Source organism: Mugil cephalus, chromosome 18 (assembly GCF_022458985.1).
Source record: "Mugil cephalus isolate CIBA_MC_2020 chromosome 18, CIBA_Mcephalus_1.1, whole genome shotgun sequence".
Taxonomy (NCBI): Eukaryota; Metazoa; Chordata; class Actinopteri; order Mugiliformes; family Mugilidae; genus Mugil; species Mugil cephalus.
Window position 1 is genome coordinate 3,115,168 of NC_061787.1, and position 20,189 is coordinate 3,135,356.

The 20,189-nt window shown below is 43.8% G+C and overlaps 3 protein-coding genes across 4 annotated transcripts in view; 1 reads left to right on the forward strand and 2 right to left on the reverse strand.

Moving 5' to 3' along the window:
- The window catches only part of LOC124995449, a 756,577-nt gene that overhangs the window by 184,804 nt on the left and 551,584 nt on the right, over nt 1-20,189 (reverse strand). The gene's annotated exons all lie outside the window — the stretch shown is intronic.
- actr3b (actin related protein 3B) lies at nt 112-5,782 on the reverse strand. 2 transcript variants are annotated; one of them, XM_047567862.1, is made up of 12 exons: nt 5,607-5,782; nt 5,314-5,513; nt 5,047-5,171; nt 4,847-4,957; nt 3,770-3,865; nt 3,532-3,639; nt 3,282-3,425; nt 3,015-3,188; nt 2,152-2,244; nt 1,446-1,571; nt 478-561; nt 112-264 (listed from the first exon to the last, which is right to left on the reverse strand). In XM_047567862.1, the coding sequence occupies exons 1-12, from the start codon at nt 5,648-5,650 to the stop codon at nt 169-171; spliced, it is 1,401 nt and encodes a 466-aa protein (XP_047423818.1). In that variant the 5' UTR covers nt 5,651-5,782; the 3' UTR covers nt 112-168. The 2 variants fall into 2 exon arrangements, with proteins under 2 accessions (XP_047423818.1, XP_047423819.1); XM_047567863.1 differs by having other exon boundaries at nt 5,458-5,513; nt 5,607-5,778.
- Nucleotides 12,233-20,033, forward strand: LOC124995482 (leucine-rich repeat-containing protein 30-like). The gene is made up of 8 exons (XM_047567883.1): nt 12,233-12,276; nt 13,992-14,268; nt 15,413-15,544; nt 17,219-17,332; nt 18,011-18,145; nt 18,217-18,350; nt 18,781-18,829; nt 19,794-20,033. The coding sequence occupies exons 2-8, from the start codon at nt 14,116-14,118 to the stop codon at nt 19,941-19,943; spliced, it is 867 nt and encodes a 288-aa protein (XP_047423839.1). The 5' UTR covers nt 12,233-12,276; nt 13,992-14,115; the 3' UTR covers nt 19,944-20,033.

A 20,189-nucleotide genomic window follows, 5' to 3' on the forward strand; every position in this document is an offset into this window, starting at 1 on the left:
TGATATATAGAAGCGGACTTCTGCTAACATAAAATATAAATAAGCAGACTGACAAAATCTGGTGTCTCTGGAAACCTCATTCATCCACAGTACAGTTCAAAGGAGGACGGCTAACAGGCTAACAGACTAAGAGGCTAATGGACTAGCTTTGTGCATGTCTTCCTTCCATCAGGACATGATGCCAAAGGCGGGGTTGTGTCGACAGATGCTCGGGCCGATCTCGTCGTAGTCTTTCTTTGAGTGACACACCTGCAAGAACTCTTGCTGCAGAACATGTCAACAAACAAACATCGGATAAACAAACAAACAGAAGAAACAGAAGAAACCAACAAATATCAGTTAAGTAACCAACAGAATAAACAAACATTAGATAACCAAATGTCAGACATCAGATAAACAACAAACGTATTGTGAACAGAGGAGCCTGGTTTCATGAAGGAACTCTTTTATTTGGCTGATGTGTGGTTGTGTGGTTACCGTGGATGCCAGCATGGAGCCTCCAAACCAGACAGCGTAACGCTGCATGTGATGGGTGATGACCTGAACCTCCATTGGTGTTGGCTGCAAAAACACAGACAAAATTCACCTGCTAGGAAGTGCTACAGTTAGCTCCAAGGCTAGGAAGAGTTACTGGTGGCTGGGAGGCTAGAAGAGCTACCGTTAGGCTAGGAAGAGCTAGCGTTAGCTGGGAGGCTAGGAAGAGATACTGTTAGCTGGGAGACTAGAAGAGGTACCGTTAGGCTAGGAAGAGTTACCGTTAGTCTGGAGGCTAGAATAGCTACTGTTAGGCTAGGAAGAGCTAGCGTTAGCTGGGAGGCTAGGAAGAGCTACTGTTAGCTGGGAGACTAGAAGAGGTACCGTTAGTCTGGAGGCTAGAATAGCTACTGTTAGGCTAGGAAGAGCTAGCGTTAGCTGGGAGGCTAGGAAGAGCTACTGTTAGCTGGGAGACTAGAAGAGGTACCGTTAGGCTAGGAAGAGTTACCCTTAGCCTGGAGGCTAGAATAGCTACTGTTAGGCTAGGAAGAGCTAGCGTTAGCTGGGAGGCTAGGAAGAGATACTGTTAGCTGGGAGACTAGAAGAGGTACCGTTAGGCTAGGAAGAGTTACCCTTAGTCTGGAGGCTAGAATAGCTACTGTTAGGCTAGGAAGAGCTAGCGTTAGCTGGGAGACTAGAAGAGGTACCGTTAGTCTGGAGGCTAGAATAGCTACTGTTAGGCTAGGAAGAGCTACTGTTAGCTGGGAGACTAGAAGAGGTACCGTTAGGCTAGGAAGAGCTAGCATTAGCTGGGAGGCTAGGAAGAGCTACTGTTAGCTGGGAGGCTAGGAAGAAGCAAGACTGAATAAGATGGCCTGTGGTTAAAGTTTGAAGGAGATGCTGGTTTTCCAAGTGTCCTTGACAGTCAATCTGTTCATGAGTGTTGTTTGTGTGAAGCATATGTTTTGAACCTTTATCCGTCCTCCACTCAGCTCCTCGCTCAGCCTCAGCCGGGCGTCCACCGCTCGCTTCACGTCTCTCTGCAGCCTCCGGCCGAAGTCTCTGAACATGGTGGAACCCCCCGAGAGCACGATATTCTGACAAACGAGATGCAAACACCTCAACACGTGTCCTCTAAAGTCCTCTTCACCTCAAATCTTCCCCACCTTCTACTTATTTTGTTGTTGGTGACTTGTCTCCCTCGTGAACCAGGGATACGGGCGACGTCATCTTGGTTCTGTTTGGATCCAGAGTCTGATCAGTTCTGTCTTTGATTTCTAAACTTATACTTAAAGGGTACGCTAGTACAAAGCCATTGTAGCTGTGTTGTATAAAGTACCAAAAGGTCATATTTTAGTATAAGTATAGTATTTCCTGGCATTAAAATCAGGTCCATATGAATATCAGGAGAACTGATTTCTAGCCACATGTCAGTGTTTGTAGACCATTTTTTATTTAGTAGTTCTTTATGGATCATTGTTGAGTCCAGTTGTCCTTAATGTACCTGTATTTACTGGTACATTTCACCATGTTTTTGCCACTCAGAGGCTTGGCCCCGAGCGCCCCTGATATAATGCAGCCTCCAGCCATCAGGGGGAGCTCTACTGGCTTTGGCTTCACTTTATTGGAGCCGTCATGGCGTCCACTTTTACTACCGACACGCTTTTATTTTTTTACCTTGTAGAGGGGCCTCCTCACATCGATTGGACAGCTCTGAATGACCTCATCGACCACGTCAGAGATGGGCTGCATGAAGTCCGGGTTAGCAAACTGGAAAACACACATTCACGTCTGGAACATGAAGTTAAACCCTCACATCTGATTTTAATATAGTTACCATACCAGGAACACCCTAAAAATCGCTAGCACGATAGCACAATATCAGCATATTTCAATGTCTTCAGAAAGTATTATATTATTTTCATTATATATATTTTAATCCACTTCAGTCCTAATCATAAATACTAAATATTTGATTAATTTCAAAAAATTATTAGTGTTTGTTATGGCATCAATAATATCTTTTTAGTAATGTCAGAAAATCAAAAAAAAAAAAAAAATCAAACATCATATCAAAAAAAGAATATCACAAAAAACAAAAAAAAAACACTGAAACAATATTTACAACCTGGATTTAGTTAACCTTAAAAATAATAATAATAATAATAAAACATAATTTAGAACTGCATGTTGTGTTATCTTCAACATCAATTGGTGATCTGAAATATTTAGGTGTGAGAAACATTCAAAGAAATAAGAAGAAATCAGGAAGGAGCAACACTTTTCATATTGCAATTTTAGATTTTTTTTTTTTTACGAAAAATGAGTGCTGCCATTACAAACACTGACATATAAAGGGTTAAAAGTTAGAAATGAATGTGGATTAAAAGATTTATGTTAAAAAAGTAGAAATAAATATTAACATTATTATTATTATTATTATGAGATTTGCGTTTGAAATATCAAAATTTACTAAAATAGATCAGGCCTGAAACATGGAGTTTAAGGTTAAAGTTTTGGGTGGAGGGAGGAGGCGACACCTCGGGGTGGAAGAAGATCTCTGGGCCCAGGAAACGCTCGTATCCCACGTCGATCTGGAACGAGCTCTGACTGATGGCGTCTACTCCTTGGTAGCGTTTGATCCACCGACCCGGCTCTGAGTCGTACTTGGAGAACTCCTTCACAATGTCAGGACACATGTAACAGTAGCGCTCCTGTAGGAGGAGGAGGAGGAGGAGGCTCAGAAGATTAAAGGAGGAGGAGGAGGAGAGGTAGAAGAGGAGGGGAGGAGCAGGAGGAGGTGCTACCTTGATGGCCTTGGCCGTCTCCAGCGACTGCTCCGGGGGAATCCCGACCTCTCGCTCTCTGAGCAGCTGTTGGATGAAGAAGGTGACGTCACGCCCTGCGATGGGGGTGTGTCTTATACAGCTGCCAATCACGTAGCCCTCAGCCTGTGACAGACAGCCACGCCGGCCAATCAGTGAGTAGAGAGGTTCTGAGCATGTTTATGGTGTGTTTAAGGTGTGTTTATGGCGTGTTTGGTACAATTGTACTCACCACAGGGATGACATGCGTCACTCCATCTCCGCTGTCGATGACGACGCCGGTCAGAGTCCTCTGTCCCACCTGGCGGGACGTCCAGGACGCGGCCAACGCCAGAACAGCCTAATGGAGGACATGTCACTTAAGAGGACATGTCCTCAGGCACCTGGACTCTGGAACCTGGAAGCTTAGCTACTGTCTAAGGACATCTAAAAGAACTCAAGGTCCTCTCACCTGTCTGTTTGTGTCTCACCTGTACTGCGATGTAGAGTCCGGGGATGTTGAAGGTCTCAAACATGATCTCAGCCAGGTACTCTCTGTTCTCTGGAGTGTTGAGAGGAGGTTCTGTCTACAGAGACACAGTTAGGACAGAGGGGACAGAGGGGACTGTTGTCTGACTGGCTGTCAGCTGTGTCATTATTATAAATAAACAGTTCAGATCGAAGGAAGGACCACATGGTCTGCACCATTGTCAGGTCACATGGTGTAGTCACATGGTCTAGTTCAGGGGTATTCAATTAAAATTCAGAGAGGTCCAGTTACTAAACTTTCCTCCCAGTAAAAGTCACTCAGAATACTGTAAATCAACAACTTATGCACATTTCTATATTGTTTATTGTGAAATTTCAAGTGTTTTTCGAATAATAGCCTTTACTTTTAACATACCAATAAGTCTGAACTTATCGAACTACAATCGATTTGATTGGCTTGGCCATTGATGACGCTCCTGACGTATTAACAAGATTAGCAGCACATGCACGAATAAATTATCTTTTCATTAACCATTTGAAGCCTGAACGGATCCGTCAAAGCACGCCGATTTAGAATTACCGTAACTCGCAGCTGTTTGCGCTATTGACAATATTCAAAGTGTGGCTGAAGACTGGGATGTTGTGCGTTTGTGTGAGAGACCTTTGTGACATCTCAAGGGTATAACTTCGTTTTTTACCCACAAATTCCTCCAAACAACTCCCTCTGCCTGGGGCTCCGTGATTGTGCATCGCTCCTCAGCCTGGAGCATCTGGAGCATTGACTGTGTCCTGATCTGGAGCCGACAGCAGCGGTGCGTTCACATTACCGTAACGGCAATGTTTTTTTTTTTTGTCCATAAAGTGCAACTTCCGAGTGTTCAACCACACTTCTGAATTTTGTCCATCGTGAGTTACGGTAATTCAAATACTCCTTTGTGTGCGCACACGGATGTTCAGGTCCTAAAGGGTTGATATTATAATTTTAATGGATCCGTTTGGTGACGCCTGGTCTAGTCACATGGTCTGTACCATGGTCGGGTCACATGGTCTGTACCATGGTCTGGTCACATGGTCTGTACCATGAGGAAGCTGTGGTCTTCAGGTTCAGCTCTCAGATACTTGAAGATGATTTGCTCCATGAACTTCTCCATCAGATCCCAGTCTTCTACCATCCCATGACGGATAGGCCACTGAGGAGGAGACAGAAGCACAGCAGGATGACTCCTCCTCCTCATTGTCCTCCTCCTCCTCCTCCTCCTCCTCCTCCTCCTCCTCCTACCTTGGTTGCATAGTTGGGTTTGTCTGTGGCTTCGTCTCCGATGTAGAAGTCCAGGTCGTCGACTCCTCGTACCAGCCTCCTCTGGGCCTGATCTCCAACGCCGGCCGACTCCTTGATGGCGATGCCTGGACGACATCACCAACACGTCAAAAAAAAAAACAGATTCATGAGGTGTGAGGTCAGAGCAGCTGAAGGGAAAATAAAATAAATCTACAAGAGATAGAAAAATAAATATGATAATAAAAACTCATAGAAAACAACGGTCACACAGAGTCTGAGGCCAGAAGCTCTGATTGGTCCAAAACCGTTTACTGTGGTCACTGCTGTTGGTTATCGTTTTTTCAGTCTTGCTGTTGTTTATGTTGTCGTTGTTGTTGTTGTTGTGTTGTTGCCGAGGGGCGGAGCTCTTACAGGAGGGCAGGATGAACTGTGGCTCTGTGTTTCCTGCGTAGCCGATCTTGGTGTAGCTGCAGACACAAGGAGGAGACTCAGTGAGACCAGAACCAAGGACCTGGTTTAAGGTCCCAGGTCTAACACCAGGTCCAGTACCAGGTCCTCACCCGGTCCCGCAGTCAATCACGCATGGAGGCAGTGGTAGAGACATGCTGGGGTCCTCTGGTCCTCTGGTGTCGTCTTAAGGAAGAAATGCCTTTCTGTCCTTGTCTCTCTGTGTCTCTTTGTCTCTCTGTCTGTCTGCCTCTCTGTCTCTGTCTCTGTCTCTGTCTCTGTGTCTGTCTCTGTCTCTGTGTCTGTCTGTCTGTCTCTGTGTTCTGGGTCAGAGTGTGAAAATAGAAACAGCTGACATCGTCCCAGTAACTGGAGAGAGGTTGATGCTGCGTTCATGTGACAGCAGCTGCACCGTAAATCCCAACGCCTGAGAAGAAAGAGGAGGCAGTCGGGGATGAAACCAAAGTGTTTTTTAATTAGTTTTTTCGATCGTCAATGAAACAAGTGACTCAGTAATGAGCATCCTATTTATTTATTTAACAGCTTCATTCGTTACAAAAGATTTAAAACACACAAACTAATTAGCAAAAGAAGCTAACACATAGAAGCTACCAGATAGAAGCTAACGGGTGGAAGTTAAAAGCTAACAGATAGAAGCAAATAGCTAGAAGCTGACACCTAGAAGCTAACAGACAGAACATAACACATAGAAACTGACAGTTAGAAGCTAACAGATAGCACTTAGCAGCTAGAAGCTAATGACTCTTTGAGGTGTTTCCAGATTCTTCTTCACATTAACTGCAGCTCCTTTGAGAGACATGGATCCACCTCACAGAGGGCTGCGATCAGAGCGGAGCTGGCCACCGACCCCTTCCTCCGGACCACATCCACCACATCCCGGGCTTTATCTGCCCTGGACTTCTTGCCCAGATCCATCTCATCCTGGTTCACCACTCCACGCTCCAGGAGCCGGTCCAGCACCTTATAAAGGGTCGGCTCCGACACTCGGTCCACGATGTTGGTCCGGACCTGCGCCAGCTTGGCCTCAGCCTCGACGTTGGATGTCTGGGGTGAGACACCGGGAGTCTGGGTTGGACCTGGAGGAGGAACAATGGTTCAATGAGAGCCCTTTGGTTTGATGCCTTAGAACCAACAACCTTCAAGCTATGATGCTAACCGCTGCTAAATGTTACTGTCACCCACTCAGAGCAGAACGTTCCTGTAAATCTGCCTGGTTTAGTATTAGAAGGCAATATTAGCAGAAACATGCTAGCTGTTAGCATCGCCATTAGCATCTGTTCTATAGAGTCCTTGTCTCAAACTCAACAGCGACTCCCAGTCTCTAAATCCACTAAATACAATACACTCCACCTGGCTTTAACTAAGCAAATAGGTAGGAACCTTTTCTCCTCTTGGATAATTAGTTTATCCACCTGGAACAATACATTAGGCTGGTGCAGTCACACATAAATCTGCTATACAGTCCTATTTTTGTACCTCAGTCAGACTCTGAGTCAGAGTTGGTGTTTTGGTTCGGACAAAGCCAAAAATGATGGTCTTCAGTTAATCAAGGAAGGGTTTGATTCCCATAGGTTTGTTATTTTTTTATGTTTTATCGTAGTATGTATATAATTTATTTAGAATCAGCTTTAAACCACACACACATGTTGGACTACTACCAATGTACTAATGTACTACTAATGTAGTCCAACAGGAATTTCCATGGCAAATCAAGTCCCACACAAGCTTGAACCAATAAAAGACATATTGTCCTACATCTTATTGTCCACTAGGTGTCCTAATAGAGCACAGTGTTGTTGAGGCTTCGAGGAATGAACCTTTTTTCAAATCATACCTCAAGGCCTTGTTGAACCACTACTAGCGACCCCCTCCAGTTTTTAATAACGCAGCGTTGGACAGTTCTTGACCCAGTTTCAGTAGTTTCTGCTTGAGTCTCTTTAGATGTTTTCTCTGCTTGATGCAGCCAATGATTTGACCCTTCTCAAACAGACTAACATCTTTTCCACCACCACAGGATGTGTCTTTCCACATGTTTTAAAAAATGCAAAGTTACTCATTGCACCAGTTGGGCATAAATAACTTGTTTAAGATAATAACCATGAACTAATTATCCAGTAGGAGGCTCTGAACTATTAGATCAGTCAAATCAAGGAGATTGTTTTTGAGATTTTGAAACTGGTCAGAGAGAATGAGTTGACGCTGACCTTGTGTTCCTGGGTTGAGCTCCATTAGCGCCTTCACCAGGTCGTTCCTGCTCATCTTCTTCAGGATGCTGATCATCACCTGCACCGTTCCATCAGGACCATACTTCTGCACCATCAGATCCACGGTGTCGTTCCTATCGGCGAGCTGCAGATTGTTCACCTTGATGGGGGCTATGTCGTTGTACTGTTCTTTCTTCAGGAACCACTTGAAGTTTTTAAACTCGTCGTCTGTTAGGTCGTCCAGTAGGTTGATGAGCTTCATCTCCGTCATCTTGGCTCTACACAAGTCACAGAATCTGACTGGAAGTTCAAGCACTCACAGCTGAGACTGAGAGAAATTCTGGAGAAATTCAGCTCTTTGAGAACCTGTGATTCATGTTCTAAGATGATCATGTGACTGAAAAGTGTCCAGTCACAGCAGAGAATGTGTGATAGGCGTTCTCCAACAGGTCCAGCACAACCGGCTTTTCTTGAAGAGGAAGAGGAAGAGAAAGCGAAAGCGAACATTCACCAGATGAGAAATGATAAATTCATTGTCTAAAAAAAAAAAGGTTTTCATGGTGAATTGTCTTGTTTTTATGTTCCTTCCTGTTGTATCCCAGAGAGCTTTACTATCACAGGCACATTAACGCACTCAGAGCTGGCCAATACCTGGTGCAGAACCAGAGGCAAGATACAAAGACTATGTGAAGTACAATACAATATAACATAGTAGATTAGGCCAACAGAGACACTTTCTGAGTAGGTTTAATCATGTGCCAGGTTCAGGGGAACCCTCAGTGTCTGTGGTGACTTCACTGACTGAGATAAAGGTGGGATATACCAGTGTCTGCGATGGGTTGAAAAGCTGATTTTGAAACTTTTCTGGGATCCTGATTTTATTTTGAAACTTTCTGGTGCGTCTTATCTTTACTTCAGTCAGGGAGATGTGCTTAACTCCTCCCTCTCTAGATGTGTTTGGTTCCTCCCTGTCTAGTTTCCCCTGGTTCTATCTGGTCTATGTCTAGTCCCCTCTGTCCCCTTTTAGGCCAGTTATAAGACCACGCTGAATGACTCTCAACAAAGCAATCAAACATGAGCAGAAGTTTCTTTAAACTACAATTTATTGTGAATAAAAGGACTTAACGTGCTCAAAACACTCAAAGAAACAAGATGTGTCAGTCAAATAAACTAAGAAGAAGACATTCAGGCCAGTGAACAAAGGACCTTTGGATCTCAGAGTAGATCAACTCAGAGTTTAGACTCAGAGTTTGTTGAACCTGCTTTGTGTGTCCCTGGTGTTTTCTCCCTGACCTTAAACATACCAAACCGAACCCTGAGCAGAAATAAGACTGAAAAAGGAGCCCATCATATAGAACAAAGCTACATGAACGGCTCTGGCTGCTCTGGTTGGGAGAAGGTCAGGTCAGGTCGGAGCCATCCAGGGTTCCTCCTCCTCTTGACTGGATGTTTCTGATTACCGCAGATCCATGTTTTCTGAGAAAGAGAACACAAGATTTAAATAATCTTTACCGCTCCTGACAAACAGACGGAAATACTGCAGCCTGTAGCAGACAGGCTGTGTAGAAACTGGTTTCTCTAGGGAGAGAATGAGTTAACACTGACCTGGTATTTTCTCCACATTCTCCACCAGGTCGTTCCTGTTTATCTTCGTCAGGACGCTGATCATCACCTCCAGCGTTCCATTTAACTTGTACTTCTGCACCATCAGATCCACAGCGTCGCGCCTCTTGGCCTTCTCCAGCTCCTTCACCTTGATGGGGGCTATGTCGTTGTACTGTTCTTTCTTCAGGATCCACTTGAAGGTTTCAAACTCATCGTCTGTTAGGTCGTCCAGGATGTTGATGAGTTCTATCTCCGTCATCTTGATTCAGGTGTGTAGGAGCTAGATGGAGCAGATAAGGTTATTAGCAATAATTAGTAATCAATTAGTAATAGTCACTGTCACTTTTTATTATATTGCACATTTAAAAAGCCAAGCCAATTATTAATAATTGTCAAAAAAATGAAATTTATAATATTAACAATATTATTATTTTCAGGGCACCACCCTGGAAGAGAGACCAACAACCTTGATATGGATTTACTACAGTCTTGAAGTAAAGAGGTTAAAATAACTGATAACTATTTAACTAAACTAAAGTCAGTGAAGATTGTGAAATCTCTTTCAACCAGCTATGGTCACAACACACAAATACACAAACAGTCACAGTTCGGAAGAATATGACAATATTTATTCTACACAAATAATCCGAATTTACAATTGATACTACTTGATGAACAAATACTCACATGCTACTACTACATCTATAAACTACTTCTACCAAGCCATGACAGTGAAAGAGTGTGTGTGTGTGTGTGTGTGTGTGTGTGTGTGTGTGTGTGTGTGTGTGTGTGTGTGTGTGTGTGTGGGTGGGTGCATGTGTGTTCCAGGGGCTGGTACGTTAAGGCTCAGCCTATGAGCGTCGGCTGCATGGTTCAAACATGGCTAACGGCCACTGCCTATGACAACGTGTGCTATACACGGGATAATACTGCACCGCACTAGACACTGGACTTTGTCTCCACTTTAGGCTCAACACTTAAGTGCGAATGTGTGACACAACTTGTGGCACAACTTGTGGCTAGCACAGAGTCCACGCAGAGACGTGGGAAACAGATTGAGGTCTGTCTGCCGAGGTCGCTAGCTTCTACAGATACAGACCACAACCGGCCTGGTCCAGTGAAGTCAGTCGAACACCAGCACAGCGGCTAGAAACAACAACAAACAAGCGGCAGCGTGCACAACAAATAAAAAGCAATCACACCACAGGGTGGTTTAATGTACCTCACAACACAAACTCGTCCGTAGTTGCTGGAATGCAGTTAGTCAGCGGGTTGCGGGCAGTTCGGGTTCTTCACTTCTGGAGGCAGTGAGGGCTGGCTGTGCAGCGTCCTCTAAGTGGATCCAGATTGTTTAGTTGAATAAAACAAACAGGAAAAAGAAAGTCTCTGAGCTCGTCCAGTGAAAATGTGGCCTACATGAAAAAGTCACAAGTTACAAGGAAGCAGGAAGCAGGAAGCAGCGGCTGAGACGTCCTGTGGGCTCATCCAATGAGGGCGAGTCACGTGGTGGCGTCTTTTTAGGACTCTCTGGAACTTTCCTCCGATCAGGCCCTAGTAGACCCATACATACCCCCCGTCTGGCTTTGGCAGCCCAAGAGCTGAAGTCACAGAATCTGACTGGAAGTTCAGGGGAAGCTAGAACCAATCACCCACAGCTGTAAACAGACTTAACAATAAATATTTCTGAAGAAAATGAGCTGTTTGATCCCCTGTGGTTCACGTTCTAGAAGCATGAGCAACTTTGGGCGAAGTATGAAGAGTTTTGGTAGCAGTGGTGCATTTTGCAGCAAATGTTGCCTGATGTTCTCAGATGTGTGTTGAAGCAAACTGTATGAGGAGTTTTGGAAAAAGTGGACACGCTGTTGTCAAAAACTGTGATTATTTCTACACCTCTAAGTCTGTGTGTTTCCACAGTTTCTCTACAATTAGCTCTTATACAGGGGTCCTGTGGACATCAAAACAGACGTCGTCTGGGGTCACAGTCTGCACCTTCAGGGCACCTAAATTAGACATGCTAGCTGGATGCTAACACACTATTTTGCACCTTTGAAAAATTCAGCTCTTCGTCTGCGCTGAACGCGTTTGTAAATGGAGGAAGTTTTTTCACAGATGTTAATTTTATGTTTTTCACAGATGTTAAATTAAGGAAATATACAACAAAAATAAACTAAGAGGAAAAAAGATAATAAAAGTAAAAATTAAATACAAGTAGCATGACAATATTCAAGAAATAAAATAAAATGAATGGGGCTCTAGAGCCATTATCAGTCATAGGCTCCAGTCTCAAGGTGCGAATGTTAAATCTCCTTCATGTTTAATCTGTGTTGATGCAGTTGTTGATGAGCAAACAGACTCCAGAAAGAAGGGAATATATCTTAAACGTGTTGATTAAACACCTTTAACAGTTTCAACAACTGAACAACTTTTTGTCTTTGTTTTGTTTTTTTAACATTTATCCACATTGTGTCCCTGTTGCTACTACGACAAACTAACTTGTTGACATTGTCCAATGAGAGGAGAGCTGACCACTTCTTATTTCCAATGTTGCTGCAACTGAGAACAGTGTCTCCCAGTGAACAGTGGTTGCAGGAGTGGACACATATTTGCAGCCAGCATTGGCAGCTTGTCTTTGTCTTGGTTTGTCTCCATTGTTAGCCTAAGTGCTAACAGAATCCCTGACTAACCAATGCTTGGGTATTTGAGGCTGGAAGTGCCTCAAATGCCAGTTTGATCCAGGATGGAATCAGGTGATAATTTTATTTTGAAGCTTTTCTGTGATCCTGACTTTACTTTGAAACTTTCTGGTCGGGGTGATGTGATTGGTTCCTCCCTCTCTAGTCTCACCTGGTTCTATCTGGTCTATATTTAGCCCCGTCTGCCCCCTCCTCCTCACTCATCCTTGTGTCCAGTTCCTCGTTGGTATTTCGAGTCTTCTTCGGATTCCTCTTCTGAAGTAAGTCTTCATCAACCGTGTCTGAGTCTGAAACTGTAGCTTAGACCAGGTCCAGGTTCAGGAGCAGGCTCCAACCACCAATAGAGGGTTCTAACTGTAAATTGTCCGGGTTCCGGGTTCTGGGTTAGACCCCCTCACCCCCTTCTGTGAGGAGTTGCATGTTCTGGTCTCAGGGTTAATTTTAGTTTGTTTGTGCCGAGGTGCTAATGAGTGGGTTTAGGTGTTCCTAATAAATTGGACCATAAAGTTCACTCCAGTCTGAACAAAGGAGGAAGGAAACTGAAAAGAATGAACGAAATTCTCTGAGGACCAATGATCCCACTGTTGTTAGGTTGTGGTTTAACAGACAAACAAACACATATCTGTCTGTTTGTATTTGGGTATAAACTAACTGTAAACAACCTGTAAACTCTATGTTAACAGTGTGTAAAGTGACTGTAAAATAACTGTATATTAAACAAACAAAACATATCTGTCTGTTTGTATTTGGTTATAAACTAACATTAACAACATGTAAACTAAATGTAAACAATCTGTAAAGTGACTGTAAAATAACTGTAAACTCTATGTTAACAGTGTGTAAAGTAACTAAAATAACTGTAAACGATCTGTAAAGTAACTGTAAACATTGTTGAAGTAGCTGTAATGTAACCGTAAACAACACATTAACAACATGTAAACTAAATGTAAACAATCTGTAAAGTGACTGTAAAATAACTGTAAATATCGTGTAAAGTAGCTGTAATGTAACCGTAAACAACACATTAACAACATGTAAACTAAATGTAAACAATACATAAAGTAGCTGTGAACGAACTGTAAACAACCTGTAATCCGTAAACAATGTGTAAACAATATGCAAACCAATTGTACACTAACTTTAAATAATCTGTAAACTATATGTTAACGTTCTGTAAACTTATCCAACCCATTATGTTAATTTGTACACAAGCTGTAAACAGTCCGTAGGTCTGGACAGACAGTAACAGATGTGTATCAGTGTGTGTTTCAGTGAGTGTGTGTTTTAGTGAGCGTATCAGTGTGTGTTTCTTTGCTCGTCCTCAAACAGTACCTGCTACTAGTATAGCGCTAGTAATGTGTGAATGAATGGGTGAATGAGTCTGTGCCTGTAAACCGCTTTGAGTTCCAGTAGATAGAAAATCTAAACTGGTTCAAACTGAGGATCTAAATGTGTAGAACGTGGTTTACACAATAAGTAGTTCCGACCAAGCAATCTGATTGGTCAGTAAGACATTTAGAACGTGCTTAAATCAGCATCACAGCGCCGCCGCTGACTCGTCACTGAAAATGTTGCTCTACCAAGTCTGTGGCAACACTGTATCCGTCTCCATGGCAACACTGTAACTGTCAGAGCTGGAGCAGGAAACGGCTGAAAAATACGCTACAAAATGGATCGGTTTGTTGTGAACAGCATCTTTGTTATGACCTGGGCAATAAAAGTAAGAATTTTTGCTCGTTTATGCATTATTGATTTAGTTCGGCAAAGTCCGAGACCGCATTAAAACATGAACGTCAGCTCAGACGTCACTCATCTGGGACTAGAAAATAATTTCTGTTGCTAGGTCGTTACTAAGGTTCGGATTATTTGCTGTAGATGTGAACTAGGTTCCATTACATATAGGAGTCTACTGACGTGACTGATTGTGTTCCAGTTATTAGTCAGGGTAATACTGCTTAATTAACGTGGTTTACAGGAGTTCATCCCAAACTCAGCACGACATCTGGATCAGCTCCATCAGGACAGGAGACATCTGGGGTCGGGACAGATGTTGGGTTCCACCTGAACATCTGCGAGTTGTAAAGGAGCAGGAGGAAGAGATGGGAGGAGCAATGTGTCGGGAGGAGGTGAAGGAGGAGAGGAACCGGAGCGTGGCGATGGAGGACGGTCTGACGTCGGCGGACAGAATCCGACGCTTCACCGTCAAACAGTTTGGATACAACGTCCTGAGTCTGGCTCGCCGAGGTCTGAAGGTACCACCTCTTTGTTTCTGATGCTAACCACAGCTTCAGATCACACAGGAGGTTCTCGTTCATCCACCGAGTTTAAAAAACAACAAGAAGCAGAAGCAGAAGCAGCCTCCTTCTCTCTGGTACCACAGGACGTTTGGTGACTGCTGTCCTCTGCTAGCGTTAGCCTTAGCATATCTTTTTAGCTGCAGTAGGAATGTAGTTGGATTTCAGGGCGGACATGTCACAGTGGTAAGAACTTCATCTTTAGTGAAGTATTTCCACACACTTCCACCCACTGGATCTCGACTGATCTGCACAACCATCCAAACTGACTCAGTAGGGAACTTAAATACTGACCAGTCAAACCAAACGTGATGCACTGAGCTCCTCTAGTTCCTCCTCTCCTACTATCCATGCATTCATGTTCTACTCTAAAGCATCCAGAGACTGAATTAACCTGTTAACCTGGATTTATCCACCATCATCATGATTAATCTGATTAATAATTTGAACCCAATGAAGCATCTGCAGCAGAATGACTCTGAACGTCTCTCATTTGTCCAAGTAGAGTTAGATGGAAGACACTAAACAGCGGGTCGGTCCTCTCCACGGTTGTTTTCTTTTCACCGAGCACTTCACATTAACGTAGCCAAGCATACGTTAGTCGGGGATTCTGCTAGCACTTGGGCTAACGCGGGTAACAGCTGGAGACAAACCAAAACAAAGACAAGCTGCCAATGCTGCCTGCAAATATGTGTCCACTCCTACAACCACTGTTCACTGTGAGAGACTGTTCTCAGTTGTAAATACGAAGTGGTCAGCTAATCAACGCGATAAGTGCAGATATATTCCCGTCTTTCTGGAGTCTGGAGTCATCAACTTAATCCGATTAATCAGAATTAATCCACAACAACCACTATATATGTAACACTACTTATCTTGTTAGTAGATCTTAATGCACTTTTACTTGATATATCCAGAGGATCATTAACTGTTGATGCTGTGTAATGTGATGTTTTATTCTGTGATCTGCACTTCAAAGGTGAAGCTTTTATTTTGTTGTGCTGCAGTGAAACCACAATAAATTCTGATTCTTCTTCTTCTTCTTCTTCTTCTTCTTCTTCTTCTTCTTCTTCTTCTTCTTCTTCTTCTCTGTCTTTGTCAGGACATCCCTGATGAACTGTGGGAGCTGGTGGAGCTCCAGAAGCTGAACTTATCTCTTAACAGTCTGAAGGTGGTTGCTCCTCAGTTGGCCCAGCTCTCCAACCTGGTGGTCCTCAACCTGTGGGGGAACCAGGTGAGCCCAGTTAGCTTCAAGTTCATTTGTGCAGAGAACGAGGAGGAGGTTAGAACCATGTTAGAAAACCAGAAGCGGGGCTGTAAATGTCAGACCACTAGATACTACACTTCCCATGATGCACCCAGAGGGCCTCTGTGCCTACAGAGCCATCTTTCAGTCCCCATGGAGGTTATTCAGTCTTCATATGAGGTGCAAATCTATCAGCAACCCAAGAGTGAGGCCACGTCCCCTTAACCCCCCCCCAACAGCTGCTCTGTCTCCTGGATACGTGGAGGTTCTAATCCTTCTCTAATCCACCACCGCGCTGGTTCTGTCCTCAACTCGACTTTGACTCAGGAGGTTGATTCGTGCTGTGGTAAGTGATCAAATCCAGCGTTTCTATGGACTCTGGTCTCTATAGACCCTGGTCTTGACAAGAACTGGACCAATAGTTTCTAGAAATACCACAAAACTCACATATTCTGCAAAGGTTCTGGTAAAAGTAGAACCAGGCCCACTGTTCATTTGGACATTTCGATCAAACCAAAGAACACAAAGTGTTCCTCCACGTTGGGTTTTTACCTCTTGAAAGTGAATCTGGCAAAATACTACTGATTTACTACAGGCTACATATCAATGCTAAGCTAACAGTCATCGAGGCATGGTACATATCAATGATGAGATAACAGTCAACCAGGCATGCTACCTATCAATGCTAAGCTAACAATCACCGAGGCTCCATGCTACATATCAATGCTAAGCTAATAGTTACCAAGGCATGCTACATATCAGTGCTAAGCTAATAGTCACCAAGGCATGCTACCTATCAATGCTAAGAAAACAGTCACCAAGGCATGCTACATATCAATGCTAAGCTAACAGTCTCCAAGGCCTGCTAATGTCAATGCTAAGCTAACAGTCACTAGGGCTACATGCTACATATCAATACTAAGCTAATAGTAACCAAGGCTACATGGTACATATGAATGCCAAGCTAAAAGTCACCAAGGCATGCTACATATCAATGTTAAGCTAACAGTCACCAAGGCATGCTACATATCAATGCTAAACTAATAGTAACCAAGGCTACATGGTACATATGAATGCCAAGCTAACAGTCACCAAGGCATGCTACATATTAATGCTAAGCTAACAGTCACCAAGGCATGCTACATATCAATGCTAAACTAATAGTCACTAGGGCTACATGCTACATATCAATACTAAGCTAATAGTAACCAAGGCATGCTACATATCAATGTTAAGCTAACAGTCACCAAGGCTACATGGTACATATGAATGCCAAGCTAACAGTCACCAAGGCATGCTACATATCAATGCTAAGCTAACTCACGACGAGATGGCTGTAGTGTTTATTAGCTGTAGTACCACAATAAGACCACAAGATGGAGACCAAGGTTCAGATTCTGTCAGTCCAGTCTCCATGGTGTTCGTAGCTGATGTAGAATCACGTGGACAGACTCTAAAGGACCCAGAAGATAATAGAAACTAGACCGGGAACTTTTGTTCGACGGATGTTTTTCTATTTTGAAGTCTGATCTTTTATAGACATTAATTAAACCACTGATTTATAGATACAGAGGATTCAGCTGAGCCTGGTAACGGGTCCATCGGGTGGATGGGTTAATGAATGGATGAATGAGCAGTGTGTTGTCTGTTGGTTGTGTACAGCTGCGCAGTCTGCCACCAGAGATTGGACAGCTGAGGAAACTCCGAGTTTTGTTCGTCTACAGAAACAGACTGGCTGAAGTCCCTGAAGAGCTCGGAGCCTGCACCGAGCTGGAGGTATTTCTGGAAACTCTTGTATCACTCAGATAAAACTACAGCTTTGTCTCCCCCTTCTTTAATTTATTTTATTTTATTTTATTTTATTCAGTTTAAGACAGACTCTCATTAACCCTTTTAAAGAAAAAAGAAAAGACGTATGCAACAGATTTAGCAGATAAAAACTAAATGCATCCAAGGTCCTTAGAGATCCTTAGAGGAACCAAGAACCTTAGACACACACTCGGCCTAGAGCTAAACAATGAGTACAAGTACCAGCACACAATACCACATAACATATACAAACCATGTGCACGGAATGTACGGTATGTAAATCTACCCATCTACCTGTTATGAGTTTATTTAAAAATAAAGTGGGACATAAGAGCATTAGTTAAGAGCAGTACTGCTATGAAGTGCAGTACTCGTATACACATTCGATTGTTAACTCTCGAAGGGGAACCTGGCTCCAAAATACTACAGATTTGTGTTTGTTATCTGTAGCACTGCCCGTCGGCCACTAGATGGAGACAAAGAACTGTGTATAAAATCAGATTCTGTCCGTCTAGTAGTAGTAGTAGATAGTGTGATGGATAGTTGATGTAGAATCATGTGGATAGACTCTGAGCCAACAAAGTGGTTTTGAGGGTTCTCCAGCCTGCAGCAGAATGACGTTCTCCTGGTTGTGTTCTGACTAAGGTTCTGAGTTTGGCCAACAACCAGCTGACGTCACTGCCATCCTCTCTGTCCAACCTGACCAGACTGAGGAAACTCAACGTCAGTCACAACCTCATGGCTCATGTTCCAGGCTGCATCTATAACATGAAGGCTCTGGTACGTCCACATCCAACACCGCCTCACATGTTCACACCTGCTAACTCCCTCCACCTCCTCCGTCCCTCCAGGTGTTCCTCCATCTGGCCTGGAACCGTCTGGAGAACCTCGCAGAGAACATCCAGGCTCTGGTGGAGCTCAAGATCCTCATCATGGAGGGAAACAACCTCCACTCTTTGCCCAGAGCCCTCTGCTGCCTCACCAGGTAACCCCCACCTCACACCAGGTAACCCCACCTCACACCAGGTAACCCCCACCTCACACCAGGTAACCCCCATCTCACACCAGGTAACCTCCACCTCACACCTGGTAAACCCCACCTCACACCAGGTAACCCCCATCTCACACCAGGTAACGCCCACCTCACACCAGGTAAACCCCATCTCACACCAGGTAACCTCCACCTCACACCTGGTAAACCCCACCTCACACCTGGTAACCCCACCTCACACCAGGTAACCCCCACCTCACACCAGGTAACCCCACCTCACACCAGGTAACCCCCACCTCACACCAGGTAACCTCCACCTCACACCAGGTAACCTCCACCTCACACCTGGTAACCCCACCTCATACCAGGTAACCCCCACCTCACACCTGGTCACATCTGGTAACTCACACATTTTTTTCTTCAGGTTGGAATTACTGAATGTGGACTTTAATGACATTAAAGATGTTCCACAGGTAAATATGATGATGATGAGGATGATGAGGATGATGATGAGGATGATGATGGTGAGGATGATGATGATGATGGTGGTGATGATGATGACGATGATGATGATGATGGTGATGATGATGACGATTAGGATGATGATGCGGAGGAGGATGATATTGATGATGAGGATGATGATGGTGATGAGGAGGAGGATGAGGAGGAGGAGGAGGATGATGATGATGGTGCTGATGATGGTGATGATGATGAGGATGATGATGGTGAGGATGATGATGATCATGATGATGATGATGACGAGGATGATGAGGAGGAGGATGATGATGACGATGGTGAGGATAAGGGTGAGGATGATGATGATGGTGATCGTGATGATGATGATTATGATGATGATGATGATGATGATGAGGATGATGATGATGATAATGAGGACAATAATGAGGAGGAGGATGATGAAGATGATGATGAAGATGATGATGAAGATGATGATGGTGATCGTGATGATGATGATTATGATGATGATTATGATGATGATGATGATGAGGAGGAGGAGGAGGAGGATGATGATGATGATGAGGACAATAATGAGGACAATAATGAGGACAATAATGAGGATGAGGATGATGAAGATGATGATGGTGATAATGATGATGATGATGGTGATGAGGATGATGATGATGATGATGATGATGATGATGATGATGATGATGAGGATGATGATGAGGACGACAGTGGTGATGATGATGATGGTGATGAGGATGATGATGATGATGATGATGAGGATGATGATGAGGACGACAGTGGTGATGATGGTGAGGATGATGATAATAATGATGATGATAATGGTGATCGTGATGATGACGATGATGATGATGAGGATGATGATGATGATGAGGATGATGATGATGGTGATCGTGATGATGATGATGATGATGATGAGGATGATGATAATAATGATGATGATGATGATGTCAGGAGATGCACCAGTTGTCCCGTCTGGAGAAGCTCGCCTACCATCCTCTGGATAAAGGACTCCACATTGTTCACAACCCGCTGATGAAGCCTGTGAAGGAGGTGCTGGAGGGGGGGCTCAGCGCCCTCTTCAACTACCTGAAAGCTGAATAGAGCTGGGGGCGGGGCCTACTGACACCGTTTAAAAGGGGGCGGGGCTTATGTCAACACGAAAACGTTCGTGGGGCTAGGGACTTCCTATCACATTGATCTCAGTGTTTATGTTGAGAATGAACTTTATATTTCAACCTAACGATTAAATGTCACATTCTGATGAACCAGTGTCTCCAGGGACTGGTCTTTAAAACCTCATACCTGACTTTAAAACTGTCACCTCGTTACCATTAAGAGACAAAGAGT

Bases quoted from the DNA above. Each gene is read 5' to 3' on its own strand.
- actr3b (XM_047567862.1), bottom strand. From the start codon at position 5,650: ATGTCTCTACCACTGCCTCCATGCGTGATTGACTGCGGGACCGG. The intron at 5,172-5,313 runs GTGACCGTTGTT...GATGTCGTCCAG, and splicing joins CTTCTGGCCTCAGACTCTGT to GCATCGCCATCAAGGAGTCG. The intron at 3,640-3,769 runs GTGAGACACAAA...GTCCTCCATTAG, and splicing joins GACTCTACATCGCAGTACAG to GCTGTTCTGGCGTTGGCCGC.
- LOC124995482 (XM_047567883.1), top strand. From the start codon at position 14,116: ATGGGAGGAGCAATGTGTCGGGAGGAGGTGAAGGAGGAGAGGAACCGG. The intron at 15,545-17,218 runs GTGAGCCCAGTT...GGTTGTGTACAG, and splicing joins TCAACCTGTGGGGGAACCAG to CTGCGCAGTCTGCCACCAGA. The intron at 17,333-18,010 runs GTATTTCTGGAA...GTTCTGACTAAG, and splicing joins GAGCCTGCACCGAGCTGGAG to GTTCTGAGTTTGGCCAACAA.